The sequence below is a fragment of the Canis lupus genome, chromosome 6 (genome assembly GCF_003254725.2).
Source record: "Canis lupus dingo isolate Sandy chromosome 6, ASM325472v2, whole genome shotgun sequence".
Lineage (NCBI taxonomy): Eukaryota > Metazoa > Chordata > Mammalia > Carnivora > Canidae > Canis > Canis lupus.
The window spans coordinates 23179605-23198304 of record NC_064248.1 but is presented as its reverse complement, the minus strand read 5'-3'; the positions used below and the strand labels follow the sequence as shown (position 1 = coordinate 23198304).

The 18700-nt window shown below is 44.6% G+C and overlaps 1 protein-coding gene and 1 long non-coding RNA gene across 9 annotated transcripts in view; one reads left to right on the top strand and one right to left on the bottom strand.

The window, feature by feature from the left end:
* The window catches only part of POLR3E (RNA polymerase III subunit E), a 29550-nt gene extending 23316 nt beyond the window's left edge, over positions 1–6234 (top strand). For 5 of the 8 annotated variants that reach the window (XM_025416217.3, XM_025416214.3, XM_025416218.3 and 2 more), the window contains exons 18-21: positions 368–894; positions 3041–3118; positions 4572–4697; positions 5431–6234. In XM_025416217.3, the coding sequence (XP_025272002.1) occupies positions 368–894; positions 3041–3118; positions 4572–4697; positions 5431–5487 (788 nt within the window). In that variant the 3' untranslated portion in view covers positions 5488–6234. Of the gene's footprint in view, positions 1–367; positions 895–1783; positions 2303–2382; positions 2519–3040; positions 3119–4571; positions 4698–5430 lie in introns of those variants that run through there. The other 3 variants (XR_007411246.1, XM_049111296.1, XM_049111297.1) reach the window with 3 other exon arrangements.
* On the bottom strand, positions 3115–11943 carry LOC112640258 (uncharacterized). Its single transcript, XR_003123939.3, has 4 exons — positions 11032–11943; positions 6446–6558; positions 6229–6318; positions 3115–4157 (listed from the first exon to the last, which is right to left on the bottom strand). It is a non-coding gene; the product is annotated as an uncharacterized LOC112640258 (long non-coding RNA).
* Positions 11944–18700: the final 6757 nt, after the last annotated feature.

Sequence of the window (18700 nt, the reverse complement as noted above, 5' to 3'; positions counted from 1 at the left end):
CTGGCCTTGGGGACTGGGGGCTTCTCAGCTCTGGGGCTGTGTTGGGTTGCAGGCCTTCCTCAGTCGGCAGAAGGTGGCGGTGGGACAGGAGGAACTGGCAGGGACTAACTCAGCAGTAACCCCTTCTGGTTTGAATCCCCCAACGCGGGATTCTGTTTTTTCCCCAGTTCTATTTCTCCCATCCCTGGGGTAGCTAAATCCCTCCTGGGTCATGTGGGGGTGAGAGGCAGGACTATACCGCTGGCTTCAGCCCTGGCCAGCCTGCATTGTTGGGTGCCTTGCTCCTCCCGTCGGGCTGGGAGGGGCTGTCCGTGGGCGGAGGGCCCTTCCTTGTGCCGTCGCTGAGCAGCGCTGCCTCTCCCCGCAGGGCCTGCTGGGCTGCTCTCTGGGGACCAGCGGGTCCAAGTGGCCAAAAGTAAGGCCCAGCAGAACCACGCGCTGCTGGAACGGGAGCTACAGCGGAGGAAGGAGCAGATGCGGGTGTCCGAGGTCCTGCCTGGTGTGCGGATCAAGGAGGAGCCCATGAGTGAGGAGGGAGAGGAAGAGGAAGAACGAGACGCAGAGGAAGACGAGGAGCCCATGGACACCTCTCTCGGTGGCGGCCTCCACAGCAGGCTGGCCAATGGGCTGCCTAGTGGGCGGGCGGCAGGCGGGGACAGCTTCAATGGGCACCCGCCCCCTGGCTGTGCCAGCACCCCCGTGGCCCGGGAACTGAGGGCCTTCGTGGAGGCCACCTTTCAGAGACAGTTTGTGCTCACACTGAGTGAACTCAAGCGCCTCTTCAACCTGCATTTGGCCAGCCTGCCACCTGGTCACACACTGTTCAGTGGCATCTCAGACCGCATGCTGCAGGACACAGTGCTGGCCGCCGGGTGCAAGCAAATACTGGTGCCTGTAAGTAGAGCCTGCGCCCCCAGATGGGCATACACACAAAGCCACCCCTCAGGAGGGCTCCTGGGCAGGCAGCAGCTTTCCTGGCAGAAAGGAAACGAGTTGAGTTACTTTGGAGTGGCCTGGGCCCTGCTTGCTTTGGGGGAACCTGTTGTTTAGAGGCCACATGGGAACTTGGGAGGACCACTGACCTGGGTTTGCATCCTGTGGTGGCTTTGTGTGACCTTGGGCCTCTTAGGCTCCACACCCTCATGTGACGTGGGCAGATGTTGGCTTCGGTGTCCAAGGATGGGGGCCAGGCGCCCCCCCCCCCCCCCCAGCAGTGCTGGCCCGTTGCTTGAGCTACAGCAGGGCCTTGGTCCACGCAGGATCCTATCCTGCCGGCACCTCTTGTTCCTGTCGGCCTGGCCGCGTTTCAGGCTGAGTGCACTTCTGTCATCACTTGCTCTTTGCAGTTTGCCCGCGTAGAAACCGACTTTGAGAGAAGTGAAATGAGCTTGTATAAAGGTCATACGTCCAGGAAGCGCTGAGCTGAATTGGAGCCTGTAGTGGCTGCAGGGCTGAAATCTTCTGCTTTAACAGAGATGCACTGAGCCTGTCACCAGAGCCCAAGGCTCGTGCCTGGCTTCTGGCAGGCCTCCCGCCCTAGTAGGGCTTAGCTGACCAGCACGGCCAGGCCCGCGGAAGGGGCCTCTTGTCCCGGCAGCAGGAGGGGCCCGGAGTGGAAGAAACACAGGAGCGGGGAGGCTGTTGGACATTTCCCTCAGCTGAGGGTAAAGAGGGCCCAGCCGTGGCTCCAGGAGGTGGTGCTGGTCATTTTCTCCCTGAAGGCTCTGCCAAGGCCTGGCAGCAGATCTGTGTGGTGTGGGGCTATTGACGTTGTCAATCCCAGGTCAGAAGCACCTGCAGTTTCGGGTGATCTGAGGCGACGGCCATCTTTGTGTGCGTGAGACGCAGAAACTAGGACGAGAGGCCCTCAGAGCTTTGCTGCCCGGGCTGCCCCAGGAGATCTGGCCCTTGTGGCAGGGAGCCTCCTTGGTGCGGTTTCCTGTACAAGGTACTAGGGTTTAGGGGCCCTGCCCAATGTGGAGTCACCCTGGCCTACCCAGCAAATGGGTCTAGTTAGCTCCAGGGTCACGTTTCTGAGCTGGGCCAGGCAGGGGAGGGCGCCTGCCCAGGGTTAGCAAAGCCGCCTCGGGCTGCTGAGGGATGTGAAGTGGCCACTCTCAGGCCCCACTGGCCCTGCTCCTTCCTCTTGGTGGGGCTGGTGTCCCCGGGGGATCACCGACCTTTTTGCTTCTCCCATCGACCTCCCTCCCTGTGATCCTGATGTAGGGACTATCTAGGATAGCTCCCCCACCCGCCTCCCCCGAAGGAAGATAAGCCCCAATCCCCCCAATGTGCTTAGCCTCGTTTTTCACACAAGGGTGCTGAGGTCCAGGGAGAGTGAGACTCAGATGTGGGTTTGACCCTAGTTCTGCTCCTTATTAGAGGTGTGACCTGGACCTGAGTAAACTCTGAGCTGGATTCTCCCCCAGAGAGTCGGGGCTGCCACACCCTGCTCCTACCTCCGGTTTTCTGTGATCGAATGAGATTGTACATTTAGCCCCCCTGCGGCTTCCTGTGGCTGGTAGTCGCCGCTGCTGTTGCTTGGATTGTGTCACGGCTGGAAACCACTCTACCGGGTGCCCTGAGCCTGGTCACCCTTTTCTTGGTCCACCTTCGGACGCTGCCAAACCCGCTGGTGTGCTGGGCCCGTACTGACACAGCCCTGGAGGGAAGGGGTGGAAAGGAATCCCCCGGAACAGAGCCTCCTAGGGAGGTGGAGGTATGGGGGAGTATTTCTTAGGACACGTCTGAGGGTTTATGTTTAGGGTAGGGTGACACTGGATGTTGGAGGTGAGCTAATGCCAAGCTAGCAGGAGAAACAAGCCTGATCCCCTCCTTGTCTCGTGCACCTGGGGGCTTCGGGCTGCGGGTGCCCCACTCTGTCCCACTGAAGCCCTAGTGAGTGGGAGGAGCTGGAATTGGAACCCACCGTCGCCCATTGATTCATTCCCTGAATGGGGCTCATGCAGACTGGGAGGGGCGAGGGGCAGGGCAGGTGGACCCCTGTGGTAAAGACAACTCACACCTGGGCCTTGGTTAGTTTCCCCCCCAGACTGCTGCATCCCCAGATGAGCAGAAGGTGTTCGCCCTCTGGGAGTCTGGAGACATGAGCGATCAGGTAAGGTGACCTCTCCTGCCATCTCAAGAGCAGGGAGGTGGGGCCGGGCCTCTGAGGAGCCCCAGAGTATAGTAATTTACACCTCAGATTTTCCGTCCACTCCCAGTTTTAAATATTCTGGCTCCATGTCTCTGTGTATTGTTAAAACAGGCTGGATGTGCCAGTGATGTGAGCCAAAACCAGTGGTTCCTGATTGCCAGTCTGGACCAGCTACATTAGAACCCTCTTTTTATTTTTTAAAGATTTTATTTATTTGAAAGAGAGAACAGGAATGGAAAGAGGGAGAAGCAGGTTCTCCCAGTGGGGGAGAGCAGGGGGCCCAGCGTGGGGCTCGATCCCAGGACCCCCGGATCATCACCTGAGCCGAAGGCAGCCACTTAACCGGCTGAGCCACCCTGGTGCCAGAGTCCTTTTTTAAAAGCTATAGACTCAGGATTGACCCTAGAGATTTAATTCAGCTCCCTATGAACAGGATAGGGTCCTAGGTACTTACAGGTTTATAGACCTTCCCTCAGGATTCTCTCTTCCAGCTGGACTCGTGAAGCAGGGATGGCCCACATTTCTCAGGTGGCCTCTGGCAGTAAGAATCTCTTATCAGATCTTAGGTGCTGGCTTTCTAAGAGGAATTGGTCCATTTTGCCTCTTGTCACCCCAGCAGGAAGGGGCTTGAGGGTCCAGCAGACAAAATAGGAGTTAAACCAGCAGCCGTGTCTATATAGTCAGGGACTCTGAGGTCCAGAAATTTTCCTTAAGTCATGAACTTACCTAAACTTTAAGGGTTAAGATTAAACTGCTGAACTGTTTTAGCAGTTTAAAACTCTAGTCTGCCCTCATCCAGGTCCTGTCCCTAAGGTGTGGAGGGGAGGGGGAGCATTCCCCCTCTTGCTTCAGTGGGGCTGATGACGGGGAGGCCAGGATGGAGGGGAAGGCTGGTGCCCTGGGCCTGTGATGGGCCCTGGAGTGAGAGCAGTGCGGCAGCTCTTCCCGGGCCAGCTTCTGTGCTCTTGGCCAGGATAGGTGGCATCTGAGTTTTCTAGTCCTGAAGGAATAGGAAATTCAAAGAATTTGACAATTAAGAGAAAAAAAGTGTGTATTTTTAAAGATATGCAAAACAAAGCTTTTGGCCCTGGCCTGTCTGGATTCTCCGGACTGGGCCCTGTCTTCGTGCAGCTTAGATGGTTAGATGGTGCCTTTCCCACCTCCTAAAGCAGTTATCGCTCCTGTTTATCATGAAACACCATGTCTAAACTGCTTTTCCTCTGCTGGCACTTCCCTGGCTCTTTTCTTCTTGGCATCTCAACAGGACAGGTTGGTCAGATGTATTTATCTTAAAAGAAGTCCTGGGCACACAGACTACAGTGTGGAGTTAGGTCCATAGCTTTGCATTTCTTGTTTGGGGATGTTTCTCTTTTAGGTGACTGTTTTCCAAAATAACATATTTTTGCTACTAAAGCACCGACAGGTTTTGCTTGAAATCTTTTCCAAAAATTACCGGGTACGCCGGAACATGATCCAGTCGAGGTTGACTCAAGAGTGTGGAGAAGATCTGAGTAAACAGGAGGTGGATAAAGTGCTAAAGGTACACCCACTTTGTGTAACCTGGCCCAGAGGGTTTGGGCCCCCATGTGGGGGGCGCTCAGGAGGAGGTCGGCAGGGTCTTTGTTAAATCTGGCTTCTCCCAGCCCCTCCCCAGCCAGGTGGGTCTCTGCAACCACTGAGGCTGGGTGCTGGTACGGTGGGTGCGGGCAGAAGGAGTGGACTAAGATGTGGACACCGCCTTAAAAAATTGTCTAGTGGGTCATCCTTTGAGGTTCACCGGGCCTCTGTGAGAGTCTCCCCTCCCCTTCTGAATCTCGTAGCACTTGCTTTCAATAGACCCAATTTCTAAAATTTAGTTTAAAAAGGAATATATAATTTATCTAGTATATGAAAGTAAGTATACTACGTGTAATGCTTCTATGAAGTGACTGTGGCACAAATACCATATTTGCAGAAGCACTGGAACACAGAAAGCTGACAATTTCCTAACATCATGATGATCTGAGCCCATGATATAGTGCTGTTAACGAGGCACCTTTGTTCTGGGTCAGCTTCTTGACCTTTGTTTTCTTTAATCTTATGCTTACAAAGCACATTCACTTATGGTTCCCCACTTTTTGGACACCCCTGGGAGGGAGAGATTCTGAGGCCCACAGCCTGTGGTCAGGCAGGTCTTGAGTCACCATCTGTCTTCTAGCCATTAATCCTAAATTGAGTAATGGTGTTCTGTCCAGGATGTAAGGTCTGCCCCTAACACATTTCTCTCTCCATAGGACTGCTGTGTAAGCTATGGGGGCATGTGGTACCTTAAAGGGACAGTACAGTCTTGACAGGAGTCACAAACCACTGACCCAGTGAATCCAAGCCCAATGAAGGACGGCGGAGCCAGCAGAGGTGGAGGCAGTCTTACTGCTTCAGAAGACATGGAGCAAGAGGAACTGACCGTGGCGCGGCTGGGGCATTGTGCTGTCTGGTGGACAGTGGGGATCATCCTCAGCCAGTGGCAGGGTCAGCATAAGTTAGATCGCTCCCAGGAGAGAGGGCAGCCGGGACCTTCTTTACAGTATAATTTGAAATTCCTGATGTATTTTGCTTATTACTTGGTTTCATTCTCATAATAAAGAGAGTGTATACTGACCACAGGCAGGCTGATGAAAATCATGGTTTAATATTTTACTTTTCAAACTTAATGCCAACAAGGTCTAAGTTATGTTTACAAGATGAAGAAAACCTCAAGGTTTTAAATATTTAAAATGCCTAGAAGCTAGTAATTTAGTCTTTGATTACCTATGTGCTAAGACTTCTGCCAGTTTCATTAAACAAACCAAATCGAATTCTTCTTTCACCATTGGGTTTCTGTGGCCACCTTACCTTTTAAAACCACTTTATGTAGCAGTCTCAGCTGTTTACATGAACCCTAGCAAAAAATCAGAATCAAATCCATCTATTAATGTTTGCATAAGGATGCAAACAAAACCAGGTAAGTATGGAACAATGTATAAGTGAGATCATTACACTTTGATGTAAAAATTTATATTTTGTGTATTTTTAAAATAAATACTAACACTGACCTGGCATCATGGTGCTACTGTCGTCTGAGGGTTCCAGGAAGATAGTGGTGTCTGTGCTCCCAGAGCCTCGCATGTAGTCCGGGAAGGGAGCTGAGGGAGGAGGGGAGAAGGCAGTACGGTGCAGTCGCATATGTAATTTTTAAGTTTACTAGTAGACACATTGAAATAGTAAAAAGAAACTGTACTGACATTTTTTTACTAAAGAAATGTAAGATACCGTTTTCAAGATGCGGCACTTGATACTTCCGACACTTGCAGTTGGGACCAGCCACAATTTAAACACTCAGTTGGGACATGTAGCTAATGGTGACCTTAGTGGACAGTGCAGCCCTAGAGGATTAGGACAAAAGTCAGAGTAAGCTGGGGTGGGCAAGATGTGAAATTCTGCTACCTGATCTTCCAGGATCTGGTTGGGACACCAGAGCCACTACTACCGGAAGGTTTAGGTGGTGGCCCCACCAACAAAAAGAAAAACATCTAATATTTGGTGGTATAGTATAGGATGGTGGTATATTATGTTCTTGGTACTAATTGTTAGTAAACATGAGCCTGAAAAGAGGAAAAAAAATTCCAAAGTTGGAGAGTATGTCCAGCTATTGTGTGACCCCCTTACAAAGGGGAGACCCCTCATGTTGTACAGCAGAGGCAGTGGACCACAGAGAGGTTATGGGGCTCAGTGGGGAGTCACAGCCTGAAACAGATGAGGAAAGTAAATCAGGAATATAGGAAATTGTTAAAAATGAGGTATAAAAATTAATGTTAAGATAAACCAGCCGATGAAGGAAAATGGCGTAAGCCTTAAAACTGGTTGGAAATAAGATTACAATAGATCAGTTACTAAATAAGAAAAAGCCCACGTATTTTCACGGATGAATGATGATCACATGACAAACAAGGGTTAAACTTGAGCATGTAACGAGCCTCCAGATACTTCTGAAGAATTGATTTAAAACCTGACAAAGCATGATAGGAATTAAAATCGTAAGTAGTAGATTGAAACGGCACATTGAAAAAAAAAAATCCTAAAATGTCTAACAAAGTGAGGATCCTGGGGATGGAATAACTATGATCACAGAAATGCAAGGGTGGTATCAGGGCTTCTACCATGCAGCTCATAACATGAATAAGAAATGAGAAGGGAAAAGATCTCCTCTCAGGGGTCGAGACCTACAATTCATTCCAAATATAAGTCCTGAAAAGTGGAATAGATGAATTCTCACTAACCTCGTTAAAACGGTAAAAATTTAACCTGCTGAACCAAACCCTCCACATATTCCTTAGGATTGAGATACATGTTTGCTCAGCATAATTAATATCCTGGGTATACTACTTAGAGAAATTAGACAAAGGATTAAATCAAAATTAAAAATTTACACAAATTAGTTTTTTTTTTTTTTTTTAAGATTTTATTTATTTATTCATGAGAGACAGAGAGAGGCAGAGGGAGAAGCAGGCTCCATGCTGGGAGCCTGACGTGGGTGGGACTCGATCTGGGGTCTCCAGGATCATGCCCTGGGCTAAAGGCGGTGCTAAACCACTGAGCCACCCGGGCTGCCCACAAATTAGTTTCCTTCTAACAAGTTAGACAAAAAGGTGTTAAAACTTGTTCGGGGGCGGGCTGGCTTGGTGGAGCATGTGACTCAATCAGGGTTGTGAGTTCAAGCTCCATGTTGAGTGTGGAGATTTTTTTTTCTCCAGTTATGTCAACTAAAAGCAACTCAACCATTCAACAAAACAGCTGGAGTCAGTATCTTTCCTATAAGTAACTATAGTTACAAAATAATGGGTGCCTGGGTGGCTCAGTTGGTTAAGCATCTGCCTTCATTAGGCTCAGGTCATGATCTCAGGGTCCTGGGACAGAGCCCCACATCAAGCTCCCTGCTCAGTGGGGAGTCTGCTTCTCCCTCTCTGACCCTCCTCCCTGCTTGTGTGTGCACTCTCAAATAAATAAAATCTTTAAATACACACACACACAACAAGAGAGGTGCCTGGCTGGCTCAGCTGGAAGAGCATTCAACTCTTGATCTCAGGGTTATGAGTTCAAGCCCTATGGTGGGTATAGAGATTACTTAAATAAAACATATATACATACATGCACACACGTTTATATGTTTTAACAGAAGAAAAGACCTTATAACATCCAGGAGGTGAACCTTCTAAAATCTGTAGACCTAAGTGATAAAAGTTTGGAAACTGAGACACAGACCACTAGAACAAATGGGAAGGCATAAACCCATGTTTTTGGACCAAAGTCTGTCACAGTCTATACTTAATTTAACCATTTTTTTAAAAAAAGATTATTCATTCATGAGAGACAGAGAGAGAGAGAGAGAGGCAGAGACACAGGCAGGAGGAGAAGCAGGCTCCATGCAGGTAGCCCGATGTGGGACTCGATCCTGGGACTCCAGGATCACGCACTGGGCCACAGGCAGGCACTAAACTGCTGAGTCACCCAGGGATCCCCAGTTTAATCAATTTTTAAATTTGATCTCAATAACCATTTCCCACCAAGAATCAGACAAGCTAACTTTAAAGTTCATATCGGGGGAAAAAACACGCCAAAAAAACGGGGGAAATTCTGAAGGAGCAATAATGGGAGCAATATTCCCTTAATAGGAAAATTTCAAGCTAAACAGTAAGTAATTGCCACAGGTGCATGAGAACCAGATCTTAGAAACAGGTTCAAATTCATGTAGAAATTTAGTACTGATTCAGGTGATTTTTTAAAGATTTTATTTATTTATTTATTCATGAGAGAGAGGCAGAGACCCAGGCAGAGGGAGAAGCAGGCTCCATGCAGGGAGCCCGATGTGGGACTCGATCCTGGAGTCCCTGGGCTGAAGGCAGGCGCTAAACTGCTGAGCCACCCAGGGATCCCTGATTCAGGTGATTTCAAGTGATGGGGAATAGATGAAGTTTAGGAAGATTCTAGAAAGATGGTGGTGTGAGAATACCAGAAATCTCTCCTGCTCTAGGACACTAATTGCACAAGCAGAATTTGTCTGATGTAACCATTTTAGAACTGTACAGAACCTAAAGGCTTATAACTTCCAGGAAGAACAGGACCGTCAGTTGCCAGCAATTTTGGTTAACTTTGGCTCCTAGCAGAGTAGCAACAACCCCACCACTAGCCATATTCACAGAGCAGTTTGCAACAGCTTGCAGGAACCTGGGTGGCCAAAAAGATTCTGTTCAAATATCAGGAATCTGCACGGATTACTGCTTCTGGCCAGAGATGCAGAAGTGGGCAGCCACTGTTGCACACACCTGCCCCCTTCACTGCAAGTCTCTCCAGCTGAGGCTCAAGTGACTGCCAAGGTATTCAAAGGACTGGCATCCTCCCCACAACCTCCCCTTCATTTTTCACTTTTCTCCCTTTGGGGAGCCAGACATTGAAAACTAGGATATTCAAAATATGATCACATATACAGAGAAGACTAGAAAGTGACCATGCATGCCCAGAGAAAGTCTCAAAAGACCTGAGAAAACCTTAACCTTATGCCTCAGGCTGATCCTCAGCACAGACACAGCCTGCAACAATCTAAGGAACAAAACCAATAACCAAAACCAGCAAAACCTGGGAAAGGATCAGACTGACTCCCAGAGTTACTATATGATCAAATTAAAATGTCTGGTGTTCAAAAAATCACAAGGCATACAAAACCAGGAAAATATAGGGCATGGCAAGGAAAAAAATAAATCAACAGAAACTGTCCCTGAAAGACCTAATGGCAGATACAGTAGACCAAGACTTTAAGACAAATGTGTTTTAAAGACATGAAAAGGGGATCCCTGGGTGGCGCAGCGGTTTAGCGCCTGCCTTTGGCCCAGGGCGCGATCCTGGAGACTCGGGATCGAATCCCATGTCGGGCTCCCGGTGCATGGAGCCTGCTTCTCCCTCTGCCTGTGTCTCTGCCTCTCTCTCTCTCTCTCTGTGACTATCATAAATAAATTAAAAAAAAAAAAAGACATGAAAAGAACTAGAGGATGTAGATAAAGAAAATGATGTGTGAGTAAAATGGAAATGACAGACTTAAAGAGCAAACCAAAATAATTCTGGAGCTGAAAAGCACAGCAATGGAAGTGAAAAATACGCTAGAGGGATTCAAAGGCAGATTTGAGCAAGCAGAAGAAAGAATGAGCAAACTTGAAGGTAAGATGATGGAAATTCTAGAGAAACAAAGAAACACAACACGAAAGTGAGCAAAACCTAAGGGACCTGTGTGACGCCATAAGAAGACCAATATACACACGTGGGAGTCCCAGCAGGAGAGAGAAAGGGGCAGAGAATACATGAAGAAATAATGGCTGAAAACTGCTCAAACTTGATGAAAAGGCATGAAGACAAACATTCAAGCAGCTCCGTAACTCCAAGATAATCTCAGACCCACTGAGAGACATTATAATTAAACTTTCAAAAGCCAAAGAGAATCCTGAAAAGCCGCAGAAGAGCAAATCCTCATACACAGGGGATCCTCAATAAGATAATCAAAAGATTTTTTTTTAAGATTTATTTATTTATTTATGATAGACATAGAGAGAGAGAAGCAGAGACACAAGAGGAGGGAGAAGCAGGCTCCATGCTGGGAGCCCGATGTGGGACTTGATCCCGGGACTCCAGGATCGTGCCCTGGGCCAAAGGCAGGCGCTAAACTGCCGAGCCACCCAGGGATCCCCAATCAAAAGATTTCTCATTTAAAACATTACAGGCCAGAACACAGTGGGCCAATAGATACAAACTGCTTTGAAAACGGTAACAACAAAAACTGTCAACCAAGAACCTTATTATCCAGTAAAACTGACCTTCAAAAGTGAAGAAGTTAGGACATTCCCAGGTAACAAAAACTGAGGGAGTTCATGACCATTAGATGTGTCCTGCAACAGGAAACAAAAGGGCACTAGATATTAACCAGAAGCCCTATTGAGAAACAAAAATTTCAATAAAGGCAAATAAATGTATGGACAATTATAAAAGCCAGTATAACTATAACAATGGTTTGTAATAGTACTTTTTGTTTTCTACATGATTTAAGAGACTAATGCATCTGGGATTGCCTGGCTGCCTCAGTCAATAGAGCATGTGACTCTTGATCTTGGGGTTGTGAGTTCAGGCCCCACATTGGGCATAGAGCTTACTTTAAAAAGAAACAAACACACACATTTAAAGAAAACTTATCAGTGTAAAAGTAGTATTACTGCAACTTTGATTTGTTTTGTTTTTTAAATATTTTATTTATTTATTTACTTTAGAGAATGAGCGAGTGAGAGCACCAGTGTTGGGGGTAGAGGGACAAAGGGAGAGGGAGAGAGAGAATCCTTCAAGATGAGCACAGAGCCCAGCACTGGGCTCAGTCTCATGACCCTGAGATCATGAACCCAGCTAAAATCAAGAGTCTGATGCTGAACTGACTGAGCTACGCAGGTGCCTCCTGCAACTTTGATTTGTAACTTCAAATCTGATCTTCTATATAACTTAAAAGACCAGTGCATTAAAAAAATATATAAGTTTATGTTTTTGGGTACAGTTATATACCCATAAAGAGGTAGCTTTATTTTTTTTTAATTTTTATTTATTTATGATAGTCACACAGAGAGAGAGAGAGAGGCAGAGACACAGGCAGAGGAAGAAGCAGGCTCCATGCACCGGGAGCCCGACGTGGGATTCGATCCCGAGTCTCCAGGATCGCGCCCTGGGCCAAAGGCAGGCGCCAAACCGCTGCGCCACCCAGGGATCCCAAGAGGTAGCTTTGTGATAACAATAACCAAAAGGGGTGGGGATGGAACAGGTTGTTTTTATTTTGTTTCTTGTTATTGAAGTTAAGCTAAAGTATAAATTCAAATTACTGTTTTAACTCTAGGATGTTAAATGTAATCCCCATGCTAACCATGAAGAAAATAGCTGTAGGATATACACAAAAGAAAATGAGAAAGGAGTTTTAAACATCTCATTACAAAAAAAAAATCAATAAACATAAAAGACGGCAAGAATACAGGAAATGGAGGACAAAAAAAGCTATGAGGCATACAGAGAACAAATAGCACAATGAGAGAATTTCCTCCTTATTAAAATTACTTTAAATGTAAATGGCTTAAACTCTCCAATCAAAAGACAGAGATTGGCAAACTAAATAAAACACATGATCCAACATGGATGGACTAAGAGGGTATTATGCTAAGTGAAATAAGCTAGAGAAAGACAAATATCATGATTTCACTCATATGTAGAATTTAAGAAACAAACAAATCAGACTAAAATACAGAAAACAAATTGGTGATTGCCAGAGGGGAGGGGGGCAGGAATGGTGAAATAGGTAATAGGGATTAAGAGTACACTTACCTTGAGCACTAAGCAATGTATAGAACTGCTGAATCATTATATTGTACATTGGAAACTAACACTCTGTTAATTATACTTCAATTTAAAACCCACACAAGGGGATCCCTGGTTGGCTCAGAGGTTTAGTGCCTGACTTTGGCCCAGGGTGTGATCCTGGAGTCCCAGATCGAGTCCTGTGTCAGGCTCCCTGCATGGAGCCTGTTTCTCCCTCTGCCTGTGTCTCTGCCTCTCTCTCTGTCTCTCATGAATAAATAAAAAATATTTATAATATTTATAATATTTAAATATATTAAATAAAATAAAATAAAATAAAATACACACAAATGAGGCAGTTGGGTGGCTCAGTGGTTGAGCATCTGCCTTCAGCTCAGGGTATGGTCCCAGGGTCCTGGGATTGAGTCCTGCTTCAGGCTCCCTGCAGGGAGCCTGCTTTTCCCTCTGCCTGTGTCTCTGCCTCTCTGTGTGTCTCTCATGAATAAATAAATAAAATTGTAAAACACACAAAATCCAACTAGATGCTGTCTACAAGAGACTCCGTTGAGATCCAATGACACAAACCAGTTGAAATTGAAAGGAAGGAAAAAAGATATTCCAGGGAAATTAGGAGATTTTAATACCCCATTCACAATAATAGAACAACCAGACAGAAGATGACTAAGGAAACAGGATTTAACACAGTAAGCCAACTAAATCTAGCAGACATATAAAGAACACTTTACACAACACAATACACATTCTTTTCAAGTGTGTATAGGCCATTTTTTTTTAAAGATTTTATTTATTTATTCTTGAGAGAGAGAGAAAGGCAGAGACACAGGCGGAGGGAGAAGCAGGCTCCCTGTAGGGAGCCCAACATGGGACTTGATCCTGGGTCTCCAGGATTATGCCCTGGGCTGAAGGCAGTGCCAAACCACTGAGCCACCCAGGCTGCTCTGTATGGGACACTTTTAAGGAGAGACCATAGGCCACAAATTTTCAACAGATCTTAAGATATCATACAAAATATCTTCCTTGACCACAATAGGATATATTTAGAAATCATAACAAAAAATAGGAAAATTCACCAAACTGCAAACAATATAGTTTTAAACTACCAATGGATCAACTTAGAAAATACTTAGAGATGAATGAAAATGGAAATACAACATCCCAAAACTTATGGAACACAGCAAAAGTAGTGCTAATGGGGAAACTTAGTGTTATAAATGCTTACCTTATACAAAAAAGAAGGACATGTGTCTGGCTCAGTTGGTAGAGCATGTGACTCTTGATCTTGGGGTTGTGTGTTTGAACCCTATGTTGGGTATCAAGATTACTTTTTAAAAAATCTTTAAAAAAACAATAAAGATATTAAATCTACAACCTGATTTTACAACTAAAGAAACTTTAGGGGATCCCTGGGTGGCGCAGCGGTTTGGCGCCTGCCTTTGGCCCGGGGCGCGATCCTGGAGACCCCGGATCGAGTCCCACGTCAAGCTCCTGGTGCATGGAGACTGCTTCTCTGTCTGTGTCTCTGCCTCTCTCTCTTTCTGTGACTATCATAAATAAAAAATTTTAAAAAATGAATAGCAACATGTTTAAAAAAATTTATCAACACACTATGCCACGTCAACAGAATGAAGAAAAAAACACAACACATGATCATCTCAAATGATGCAGAGAAAGCATATGGCAAAATACTACGTTTTTTCATGGTTAAACAAACAAACAAACAAACAGGGGCAGCCCCGGTGGCGCAGCGGTTTATCGCCACCTGCAGCCCAGGGTATGATCCTGGAGACCCTGGATCGAGTCCCGCGACGGGCTCTCAGCATGGAGCCTGCTTCTCCCTCTGCCTGTGTCTCTGCCTCTCTCTCTCTCTCTCTCTCTGTCTCTATGAATAAATAATCTTTAAAAAAGAAAACACTCAATGAACTAGGAAAATAACTACTTCAACATAATAAAAGCCATGTATGAAAAACCCACAGTGAACATCATACTCAATATTGAAAGAATGAAAGCATTTACCGAAAGTTCAGGAACAAGGCAAAGATGCCTGCTTTAACCACTTCCAATTTAACAGTATTGAGTTCTAGCCAGGGGGATCCCTGGGTGGCTCAGCGGTTTAGTGCCTGTCTTTGGCCCAGGGTGCGATCCTGGAGTCCCAGGATCGAGTCCCGCAACAGGCTCCCTGCATGGAGCCTGCTTCTCCTTCCTCCTGTGTCTCTGCCTCTCTCTCTCTCATGAAAAAATAAATAAATCTTTAAAAAAAGGAGTTCTAGCCAAAGCAATTAGGCAAGAAAAATAAATAAAAAGTTACTCAGATTAGGAAGGAAGAAGTAAAATTTTCTACTTGCAGAGGCACCTAGGTGGCTCAGTCTGTTAAGATGACTCTAGATTTCTGCGCAGATCATCTCAGGGTCATGAGATTGAGGTGCATCAGGCTCCCTGCGTGCTCAGTAGGGAGTCTGCTTCCTTCTCTCTCTCTCTCTCTCTCTCTCTCTCCTTACCCCATCCTTTTCTTCTCTTGTTCTGTCTCTCCAAAATAAATCTTATAAAAATTTTATTTGCAGATGATATATGTATAAAATTCTATAGATTCCACCAAAAAACCTGTCAGAATAAATGAATTCAGCGGAGTAGTTGAATACAAAGTCAACACTCCACAATTAGTTGCATTTCTATACACTACTAACAATGAACAGCCCAAAAAGGAAATTAAAAGCCAATTCCTTTTAAAATGGCACCAAAAGAATGAAATATTTATTTATTTATTTTTAGTTTATTAATTAGGCTCTACACCCAACGTAGGGCTTGAACTCACAACTCTGAGATCAAGTCATGCTCCTCTGACTGAGCCAGCCAGGCACCTTGAAATACCTTGTAATTAATTCAACCAAAGAGGTGAAAGATTCATACAATGAAAATAAAACATTGCTTAAAGAAATTAAGACAAAGTGGAAATACATTTCATGTTCATGGATTAGAAGGGTTAATATTGTTAAAATGTCAATATTACACAGTGATCTACAAATTTGATGCGATCTCTAAATCCCAATGACAGTTTTAGCAGACATGATAAAATTATCCCAAAATTCATATGGAAACTCAAGGGACACCAAATAGCCAAAACAATCTTGGAGAAAAAAAAACCATAACTGGAGGAATCATACTTCCTGATTTCAATACTTACTACAAAGCTACTGTAATCAAAACAGTGTGGTACTGGCATAACAAGAGACACACAGACCAAAGGAATACAGAGAACCCAGAAACAAACCTCACATATATGGTCAAATGATTTTTGATAAGGGTTCCAAGACCATTAATGGAGAAAGAACAACCTATTCAGCAAATGGTGCTAGGAAAACGGTATGTACATGCTAAAGAATGAAGTTGGACCCTTCAGCAACACTATTTTGTTTTATAATACTGGGTTCAGCAATGATCTCTTGGCATGACACCAAAGGCACAGGTAACAAAAGAAAAAACAGATTAACTGGACTTCATGACAATTTAAAAGCCTTATATATCAAAAGACAATCTCAACAGAGTAAAAAGGCGAGGCACCTGGGTGGTTCAGTCAGTTAGGCATCTGCCTTCAGTTCAGGTCATGGTCCCAGGGTCTTGGGATCGAGTCCTGCATTGGGCTCCCTGATCAGTGGGGAAACTTCTCTCCCTCTGCCAACTCCCCCTGCCTGTGCTTGCTCTTTCCCTCCCTCTCCCTCTGTGTCAAATACATAAAAATCATCAAAAAAAAAAAAAAAAAAAGGTAAAAAGGCAAACCCCTAGAACATTTAAATGTAAAATTTTTGTAAATTATCTGATAACGGATTAATACCCAGAATGAATATACATGTAACTCAAGAGAAAAAACAAATTCAAACATTGGCAAAGGATTTGAACATTTATCCAAGAAAGATATACAAATGGCCAAGCACATTGAAAGTTGTGTCACTGATCAGAGAAGTGCAAATCAAAACTGTTAAGATACCACTTCCTTTAGAGTGGCTACTATCAAAAAATCACAAAGTACATTTTGGCAAGGATGTGGAGAAACTAGAACCAATGTGTACTGTGGTAGGCATGTAAAACGGTACAGCCACTGTGGAAAACCGTATGATGAAGTTTCCTCAAAACATAAAAACAGAATTACCATTTGATCTAGTAATTCCTCTTCTGAGTATATATTCAAAGAACTGAAAGCAGGATCTCAAAGGCATATTTGTACACACATTCATAGCAGTGTTAGTCACAATAGGTAAAACATGTAAACAACCCAAATGTCCACTGATGGGTGGATAAACAAAAAGTGGCATATACACATAGAATAATATTCAGCCTTAAAAAGGAAACCCAATATGCTACGACATGGATGAAATTTGAGGTAATTATGCTCAGTGAAATAAGCCAATCACAAAAAGACAGATTCTACTTCTGTGAGGTACTTAGTCAAAATCATAAAGACAGAAAAGTTTAAAGGTAGTTGCCGCAAACTGGGGGGAAGGGAGAATGAGAAGTTAAAGGGGCCAAGTTTCATGGTTACAAATGAAGAGAGTCATGGGGATGAATGACTGAGATAGTTGCACAAGAATGTGAATTTACTTAATAACACTTTATACTTAAAAAATGGTTAAGATGATAATTGTCATGTGTATTTTTACAATAAAAGAAAAAAAATGAACTTTAGGTGGATCAAACACCTGTCCAGCACAAAAAAGTATTGAAAAACTAATATAACCACAAAAAATTTTGCTTCACAAAATGCCAGTAACAAGGTAAAATTAAGATAGAGTATTTGTAACTTCTAGTTACAAAATGAATTTCCTCAATGCTTGAGCTCTTAAATAAGAAAAATAGGCAAAATACAATACGAATGGTTTAACGGGCTATAAAATATTCAACTTTAGTAAACGAATTCTAAACTACAAGTAAACTCCACTTTTCTTCCATAAGTTTGGCAAGGGTCAAAAAGTTTACTGGCACAGGTGTGAGCAACTAGGCATCCTCCTGTATTGGCAAGGCCTGGAAGCTGGGGGAATCAGAAAACTTCTGAAAGACTATGATGGCAAAATGCTCTTTTTTACTTCACTTCTAATGATTTATTTTCTAGATTCATAACTGTCCAAAGATACAGGGACTACTTAAATGGATTCTTATATATGGCTATATATACAATATATGTATTTACATACATACACACATCAGCACACCAGACAGAGGCCAGTTTGTCGTGGGATTTCCTTTGGAGCTTAAATGGAACTGGATTATAGAACTGACAGCAGCAGCCACCTTCTTTCCTCAACTGCACTCATTGGCAAATATACATATGGAGTTTATATCCATAGGTGTAATACTTTAGTACTGTCATAAAGAATGCAGGGCAGCCCGGGTGGCTCAGTGGTTTAGCGCCGCCTTCGGCCCAGGTTGTGATCCTGGAGACCAGGGATTGAGTCCTGCATTGGGCTCCCTGCATGGAGCTTGCTTCTCTCTCTGCATCTCTCATGAATAAATAAAATCTTAAAAAAAAAAAAAAAAGAATGCAGATGGTCTGGGGCACCTAGGTAGCTCAGTGGGTTAAGCATCTGCATTCAGCTCAGGTCATGATCCTGGAGGCCCAGAATCCAGCCCCATGTTGGGCTCCCTGCTCAGCAGGAGTCTACTTTTCCCTCTCCCTCTGGCCCTCCTGGTTCCTCCTGTTCTCAAATAAATCTTAAAAAAAAGAAAAATGTAGATGGTCAGATAAATGTTTCAAAGATCATGGTTCAGTGAAAATGAAAGATATAGTGAAAAAGGCTTAAAGTATACTCTTGTTTAAAAATATGGGGTGATATAGGGGCACCTGTATGGCTCAGTTGAGCATATGCCTACTGCTCAGGTCATGGTACTGGGGCTGAGCCCTGTGTTGGGCTCCCTGCTCTGTGGGGAGTCTGCTTCTTCCTCTCCCTGTTCTTCCCCTCCCTCTCCCTACCACTCATGCTCTCTCCTTCTCTCAAATAAACAAAATCTTTAAGAACATATTTTTCAATCATATAGTTATTCTACTGAACACATTAACATGATCCCTAAGAATGGGGGAAAAAATAACTCCAAAAAATCATGGTCAAATCTGAGTTATCTGTTGGAATAAAAAAAATGTGAAGTTGGTTATAACAG